Genomic DNA, 8,507 nt, shown 5'->3' with positions numbered 1-8,507 from the left:
TATATTTGCACAAAATGTAGCCACACGAATGTATTCTTTTGCAACAGTATTAAATTATTACAATTGAAGGCTAAAGTCATCTTTACAGGTATATCTTTGGGATGTAGTTTTAAAAAGAACATTTTCAGGATGAAATTAGGTTGTCTGCAAGCAGGCTAATAAAATATACAGTAGGACTCTACTAAGCCGATTTGGTAAATTGGTTTCAACTTTCATTCAAAGATAACTATCAGAGTAAGTTCTACATCTTTTCTCTTCTTACAAGTATTATTTATCAAAACAATTGTGTTGGTTAAAGGGGATTTTAAAAATCTGTTACTAAGCCCATTAATGCTGCAGATGTTTCTAGCTTTACTGTGCTCTGAACTCTTGGGAAACACTGCCTAACTTTGTGTACAAAATAATGAGAGGTATCACTTTTATGTGGAAAGTTCAGTTATGAAGGCAGCATGTTGCCGGCGTCTGGCTCTGTACCAAAAGTAGCAAATCACTGCTGTTTGGATGGCCCGCGGCTCTAAACGCCTGTGCGAGTGGCGCCACCGTGTGTCTACTAGGGAGAAGTACAAGACCACCTCAAGGAGGCAATGAACTGGGAAAGTCTCTCTGTAAGGTGCCCTTACTGCATCTGGCAGGGATGTTTCCTTCTCAGCCATTTGGCAACTTCTGTCAGTCGTATCTAATAAACTCCCCAATTTTTCAATGATTAGTGAAATTTCCAAACACTAACAGATATGTAGTAAAACGTGCTCCGATTTTTTTTCTTCAGAAATATTTGAACGTCTATAATTGATCCATGCGCCTAAGTGGGTGTATTGTGTGAGTTGTTATTAAATGACTACAAAACAGGTTCCATTTTTAAGTCCACTAGAGTGGCTCGGGTATAGATTTTGGAGTCTCATGGTTCTGGGTCCAAGTTCTGCCTTCCCATTTACTGATTGTGTGATCTTAGGCAAGTTACTTAGCTTCTCTGAGCCTCAGTTTCCTCATATGTGAAATGGGATCGTTATCGTGCTTCTGAGGTGGTGCACATGAAATGCTTTGTAGGGTTTTGGGCAGATTTTAGTTGTCCTATTGAGCTGTTTGTCTCTCAGCTGCCAGGGACTGCCAGGGTGGGGGTCTTAGCAGCTGGCCTCCATCCGGAGCCTGCAGGGTCAGGCAATCCGGACAGAATCCACTGTCGGCACCGCCAACACCCACCTCCTCCCCACTGAGGCAGGGGCCACTGTGGCATCGTGGCTACATGGGAAGCTATGCTCCGGCTGAGGCCACACTGGTCTGCCGTCTTGTGCCGAGGTAAGAGGAACAGCACATAGGGTGTGTCTGTTTCCATTCTCACACCCTTGCCCTCTCGTTCTGTTTCTGGAATTCTTCTGAAGATATTAAGGCATTAACAATGATGCTTGCAACAGTTTCCTATCTATAAATCCATCTAGAAATCACCCTGGGGAGGAGCCACACCAAGGTTCTGGAGGAAGCAGCGTCTAAACGTCCTAACTCTTCTTTCTCTTCTTCCGCAGGAACGAGAGAATTGCAGAAGAGCGCTGAGTGAGCTCTGTTCTCCGTGCAGCCCTGTACTGGGTCCTGCAGAAGTCAGGGGCCCTGTCCCCCAAAGCTCACAGGTGAAGGGCAAAGGCAGATACTGCAAACCCTCAGACAATGCCAGATGGAGGCCCTGCAGCCACAGCGACAGGGAACAATTCACCAGTTAACCCCAGGTGTGCACATTGTGTGCCTCTTAAGGGTCAGGCATTGGTCTAAACACCAGCAAACAGGCAGTACAAAGAAAGCCAGCCACACAAGGCTTAACTTCCACCAGGAGAGATGAACAATAAACAAAAATCTTCATAAAACAAGAAAATGACATCAGGTAGGGAGACAACAGATGCTCTGGGGGGAAAGTAGGGCAATGCTGAGGACTAAAAGTGTGGGTTTCTTATTTTTCTTTTTAAAAATTTTTTTTAATGTTTATTTATTTCCGAGGCAGAGAGACCCAGAGCATGAGTGGGGGAGGGGCAGAGAGAGAGGGAGACACAGAATCTGAAGCAGGCTCCAGGCTCTGAGCTGTCAGCACAGAGCCCGATGAGGGGCTTGAACTCACAAACCGTGAGATCAGCTGAGCTGAAGTCGGTCGCTCAACCGACTGAGCCACCCAGATGCCCCAAAAGTGTGGGTTTTTGAGTCAAAATAGTCAGAGTTCATCAACCAACCTCTCTCCCAAGCAGTGACAAAGACCCTTCATTTCCCTGAACATTCAGCTGAGGAAGGTGGGTCCAAGAATCTTCCTTTCTGGCAGCAGAGGAGACAAGGGGAGGGAGGTTTGTGCACATGAGGAGCCCGGGGATCCGGGCATGGGCATGAAGAACTCTCCCAAGACCACAGCCCAAGACCACAGCCTGCCATTAGAAAGCTGGGGGTAACAAGCTCTACCTCAGCCTTGTTCACCCTTTGATGGAAATCACTGTAGTCAGATCCAAAACCAGGACAGCATGTGGGAAGGTAAATTTTTGTGGAGGCAAGATAAAGAAGGAATTTTTAGAATAAGAGGAAAGGATGAGTTTGATGGGGTTGCTTGAACCAGCAGCCAGCCTGGGGAATGAGTGGGACATTGAGCATTTGAAATTTTTTTTTAATGTTTTATTTATTTTTGAGACAGGGAGAGACAGAGCATGAACAGGGGAGGGTCAGAGAGAGAGGGAGACACAGAATCCAAAACAGGCTCCAGGCTCTGAGCTGTCAGCACAGAGCCTGATGCGGGGCTTTAACTCACGGACCGCGAGATCATGACCTGAGCCGAAGTCGGCCGCTTAACTGACTGAGCCACCCAGGCACCACCAAGGGACATTGAGCATATGAAGGGGTCCAGGAGAGGAGGTGAGAGATGCCCCGGAAGGAGGCAAGGCAGCAGGTGAGTCGAAGGCAAAGGCCACGATGGCAACCTTTGCTTGGGTGCTGGAAGCAGCTGCTGTGATATCAAGAATTATTTTCTTGGGGTATACCACCAGATTTAGCTTGAGAGACTACACTCTTTCGCCTTTCCTCAGTTGGTCCAGTCTTTTCATTTTTTGGCTCACCCAAGCTGGCTTCCCTAATATCCCTCCCTCAAGCCCTATTTCAACCCTAATGTAGGAAAGGATTGGTGGAGGCGGGGAGGGAAGAAGAAGGTAGAATATTTGTGTACCCCCATTTACTGTCCCTGTTCTCCCTCCTCTTGCTCCCTTTCCTGTGAAGGAGAGTTAGCATGTACTTACACACCTTCCCTAGTCAAAGGTCTTTGGGAACATAGAACCCTCAGATGCCATGAGGATGTCCTAGCCTTCTTTCTTTTTTCCATTCTGTCTTTGTCGCTACTTAACAAAAGTAGGTTTAATATTTGTGTCCTCTCATAGACCACAAGTTCCACATGGGCAGGCATTATGTCTTGATAGGGTTTAGAACAGGCTGCCCCTAAATATGGCACCTTGGCTTAGTGAAAACTTTAAGATGAAGAAATTCGAGAAACAGCAGGTGCAGGATGTCTCTCTGACCTCGCCCTTCTCTGCTGGAGCAGGTCATAAGACCCTGCAGGAGAGGGAAAAGTTTTTCTCAACTCTCTTGGAATCTCTGGCTGGGTCTGCAAATTAAACAGACAAAGATTAACAGGAGAAAAGCCTACAGGTATATTTCATGTAAGTTTTACATGGCATGGGAGCCCTCATAAGGAAACAAAGACCCCAAGATCCAGACCTGTGTACTTTTATCCTAGGTTCAGTGAAGAGTGGAATATGACAGGTTAAGGAGCAGAAAGTAAGGGTATTAAAGTGGCGGACGCTTAGCAAAGCCTGTTTGTTCAGCTTCTTCTCCTCCGTCTTTGGAGATAAGGATGTTGTTTTCCTCCAGGTGTAGGGAGGCAGCTCTCACGTGAGGGTTTTATGACCTGTTTTCAGAGCAGAAGGGCGGTGGGCAGAGGAATTCAGAGTGATCTTCCTGCTTGTACTGTTTTCTCAAACTTCCTCAGCTTAAAACATTCAATACGCCAAGGTGACATATTTTGAGGATCATGTCCTGAACCCATCAGCCCTCCTATGAGATGTGCCCTCCTTATACCTGGAAAAGAGGACCTTCCTTATCTCAGAAGATGCAGGGATGCTGAGGGGACCCTGAATGATTAGTCCTTGCTAAGCTTCCCTCTGTTTACTACCCTTCACTCATACCCTTTGTCCTATTATGTTTTCCCACAACTTTCCTTTCCTTCATCAAATCTAGCATCACATTCGGGTTTACCCACTTTTGCACGTCTTCATTTCCTTGGGAAGGCTCTTGTGTCCTGTGAAACTTCCATTAAGCAAATCTGTATGCTTTCCTCCTGTTGATCTGTCTTTCCAGTCTAATTTACAGTGCCCCAGTTGGAGACTCTAAGTTGGGTAGAGGAAGATATTTCTTTCTCCCCTATGTTCCCTTGCTTACAGTTGTATCCTGTGGGTGTGGGCACGGTGCCTTGTGCAGAGTGGGTGCTCAGAAAATGTTTAATAAATGAATGTGTGAACAAGGGAGAACGAGGAGAAGCCTTTTGGTGCAGAAAAACTTCTGGGACAGTCAAATGGTTTTAGAGGTTGATAATGCTGGGTGGATGTTAGGTCTAATTTCCCTTAAAAATGTAAGATTTTCCTGTTTTCTGATAAAGGCCCCAGTTCTCTTATACTGAACCAGTCATTCCGGAGCTGTGGTGAACTGGAAGTCAAGGTCACAATATTTTCCAACTCCTTTATTTCCCCACCTTTTGAATCTGGACTTGCCTTGTGACTTGCTTTAACCAATGAAAGCTGCGCAGGTGATTTTGAGTTGGTCCCAGAAGGCCTAGATTTCCACTTCCGCCCCCCTTGGAATGCTGTGCCTTCATATAGGGAAGCCCAGGCTAGATAATGGGATGATGGCGGGAAGCCCCATGTGTGGGTGGTACTTATACCCAAGAAGCTAAGTAAGGAAGTGAGGATAGATGAGAGGGGTTCACTGGAGAAAAGGCGGACTATTCGGGAACTGATACAGATAATTGGTAGATGGGCTGATGAGGCCAAATGCAAGATCTCTCTTCAATTGCTATTTCCTATTATACAAGAAGTTAAGAGTTGGCAGGCAGGCAGGCAGGACGATTGTGTTGGAATTTTGAGGAGAAAGAGGGTGTCAACAGCCATCCAAGTGAGTGGGTGAGTAATTTGACAGGAAAATAAAGAACAATTGCTTAGCAGCACCAAAGATCTCCTTGATGTTTATGATCATTAGAATGAGTAATGTTGGCATGCTGGTTTGTTTTTTTTCTCCAGCCACATTTCCTTGCTCCAGAGCAGTTCCAGAGTAGGTAGAGAGTTGGGGGTTTTCTGGACAAGGAGAGAGGAGAAAGGGACGCCCACGGAGGTTGAGGTTTAGCTACCAAAGAGTAGCTAAAATGATGGAACACAGAATCTATGCTGGGTAAAGAGGGGGAGATGAGTAAGAATAGAAGGATAGGAAAAGGTGAGCGTTCTGTTGAAGGTGAAAAATTCCTGGCACGAGGAAAGGTGATGTGGAATGGCAGGAGGAGGTTAAGTGGAGGTTAAGTACGCAGTTACGAGTAATTAGTAAGGTCAAGAGTATGATCCTGGGCGTGGGTGGATGAGTTGGTAGGGTTAGAAGCTGAGAGGCTGCCTAGGCATTGCAAGAATCGTCTTTGTGGATATTGGAATCACCGTGAATTAGCAATTGAGCCAAGGGTGTTACTGGCTATTATTTCTGTTTGAACATTGCAAGCGATCCTAACTCCGTTTCATTCAGAGCACTCACCGTAGTTTGTAGCGGCTGGGTGATTATTTGACAGTAACCAGGACGGACAGTCTGTTTTGCTTACTGACTGACGTATAGTTGGCGCTCAAAAGGCAGGATGAGTGAATGAATACTCTTTCAGCTATGGGACAAATGTAGTAAATTATAGCACCAACGTATTTTCACATGAAGAGAAAAGCAAGGCTCCGCGAGGGCGGGGGTTTTTGTCTGTTGTACCCCCTGCTGAGTTCCTGGTGCTTGGAACAGTGCCTGGCACATATTAGATGTTCAATAAATAATCATCGAACGAACGCCGGAAAGAAACCACCGTCAGTGCCCACGGCGCCTGCGCTAGAAGCGCAAGGCTCACGCGAACCCTGGCACTCTGCGCCTGCGCGTTGTGTGCCTACGCTGCCTCTAAACGCCCCGCCCCCAGCCTGCTTCGCCGCATTAGGTTTGAGCCCTACAGGCCCCTGTAGCAGCCGGGCTGCCGCGTCGTCCCGGCTTTCCCCTCGGCGTTCCCACGCCTCCTCAGCCGGGCTCTCGCCCTCCACGTCAGGGCCCGGACCTTCGAGATGGCGGCTCAGAAGATAAATGAGGGGCTGGAGCACCTCGCCAAAGCAGAGAAATAGTGAGTGAGAGACACTGACGTGGGCGGCTGTCCCGGCCGTGGGTCGGTGCCCCCACCCCCGCCCGGTCCTGGCACCTGGGAGTTGGAGGGAGGGCGCGGGGGAGCGAGCGGGGAAGGCAGCGGCCTCCCGCAGGGGCTGCGGCCTGGGCGGGGCCTGCTTCTCCTCCGGAAGCGGACTTGGTCCCCCTTGCCGGAAGTCGTCTCCTCTGTCTTTTGGGGTCGGTGGGCTGGAGGCTGTGCAGCTGCTTCTGTTCTGGGCTCTCTGGACTGGATGATTGGTTTAGGAGACCGTCTTGTGCACTGTAGTTTAGCAGCGTCCGTGGCCTCTAGCTACTAGATGCCTGCAGCACCTCTCCTCCCTGTTCGAGCCGACGAAACTGATCCCCTGGGAGATAAAATCGCCTTCTTGAAAACCAGCACTCTAAAGTAGAGTTGAGAAAGGAGCTACAGATGTACCCTGAAAACTCCGCAGTTGTCTCTTGTGTCCCAATATACGGTTTTTGGGGGTTGAGCTTCCTTAGTCATTTTATGTGTTCGCCCAGCTTCTGAGATGGTACTAAGTAGGCACCCAACAGACAGTTGCGGAACTGAACTGATTCGTCCAGTCCTTGAACACTCTCCTCCTCCTCCGTGTCATTACTGCAACGAATTTTTGTCTAGCAGTTCTAGAACATGAAAAAGTCTACATGGTGCCGTGTGGCAGATGCTTCACATACCTGATCTGAGATCTTTACAACTTTGGACGTGCAGAATCTCATTTTACAGAAGAAGAGGCGAGGCTTGGAGAAGCTTTATGATGACTTGCCTGAAGCTGTACGGTTGAAAGGTGGCAGCGCCAGTTTTTGAACAGTGGGAAAATTCAAGATCTTTCTGTTGTACCATATCACTGCTTCCAGGCAGTGTGTAAGGTACTGGAAATGACCACAACAATCTTGCTTTCTACTGAGAGCAAACAAAAGTATCATTAGAAAAGCGTGTGTACTAAGGACCAGAATAAAGCTGTGTTAACTTTGCTTTGGTAGCACAGGGAGAGAAGTTTATTCTGCCTGGGGAAATTTAGGAAGATTTCCCAGAGGTGATTTCTGAGCAGGGCCCAGAAAATAAGTTTTTAGACGGAGGGAAAATCCTGTGAGACAGAATTTATGCACAGGATGTAGTCTGAGCACAGCCCTGAAAATATGCTGGGAGAATAGTTAATGTAGAGTAGTTGTAGTGCCAGGGGATGAGCTAGAGCAGAGAATTTGGGGTCGGACTTTGTAGGGGCTGCCCCTCTGATGGTCCTGAACCTTAGCTCTTCTAGGGATCATATAAGGAGTGGGACGTGTTTAGGTTTATTTTTGGCAAAAGAGGTGTGGCAGCAACATGGAGAATGGGCAGGGAGAGAGAAAAGTGAGAACTTTGGCCTATTCAGTAAGCAAACATCTGCAAAGTTGTCCTGTGTATCTGTCCCAGCCACTGGGGTTATTGAGGTAATGAAAAGTGGTCCTTTGCTCAGGAGCCTAGACTTCACAGGTGGGCATATAAGTCAGATATTAAATGCTAGAATAGAGGTATGCAGTGGTTTCAGTGGATATACAAAGTAAGGAAAAGTTACTATCCTCGGGGTGGGGGAAATGGAAGAAGAGAGCAGGCAGGAAAGGTGACTTTCCCATGACAGGTTAGTAGACTTGACCAGGGTCCAAACTAAAGTAACTGTGCAGGGGGCAGGATTGGGCAACATCTGTTAGACAGAATTGGCAATCTTTAATGACTTGACTGGAGTGAAAAGCTTGACAAGAGTCAAGGTGTCAGAGAGTTTGGAGAGATGAAGTGGAAGAGAGATCTTCAGCTATTGACTCTTCTCTTTTTTTTAATTAAAAAAAATTTTTAAATTAAAACAATTTTTTTAAATTAATTTATTTATTTATTGAGAGAGAGAGAGAGAGAGAGAGAATCCTGAAAGGATTCTGCAGTCACAGCACGGAGCCCAATGAGGGCTCAGTCTCAGGGACCAAGAAATCATCACCTGAGCCAAGGTCAAGAATCAGATGCTTAACTGACTGGGCCACCCAGGCACCCTTCTTTATTGACTCTTTGGACCAAAATATCAAAAACACTAACAGGT

General features: G+C 47.1%; 1 protein-coding gene across 2 annotated transcripts in view; it reads left to right on the top strand.

Moving 5' to 3' along the window:
- The first annotated feature begins 1,543 nt into the window (after positions 1–1,543).
- Positions 1,544–8,507, top strand: part of NAPG (NSF attachment protein gamma) — a 33,590-nt gene continuing 26,626 nt past the window's right edge. The window contains exon 1 of one of the 2 annotated variants that reach the window (XM_078435424.2): positions 1,544–1,715. In XM_078435424.2, coding sequence (XP_078291550.2) covers positions 1,657–1,715 — 59 coding nt within the window. In that variant the 5' untranslated portion in view covers positions 1,544–1,656. Of the gene's footprint in view, positions 1,716–6,332; positions 6,404–8,507 lie in introns of those variants that run through there. The other variant, XM_060613239.3, reaches the window with a different exon arrangement.

Source organism: Panthera onca, chromosome D3 (genome assembly GCF_046562875.1).
Source record: "Panthera onca isolate mPanOnc1 chromosome D3, mPanOnc1 haplotype 2, whole genome shotgun sequence".
Taxonomy (NCBI): Eukaryota; Metazoa; Chordata; class Mammalia; order Carnivora; family Felidae; genus Panthera; species Panthera onca.
This window is presented reverse-complemented; position numbering and strand designations above follow the sequence as displayed.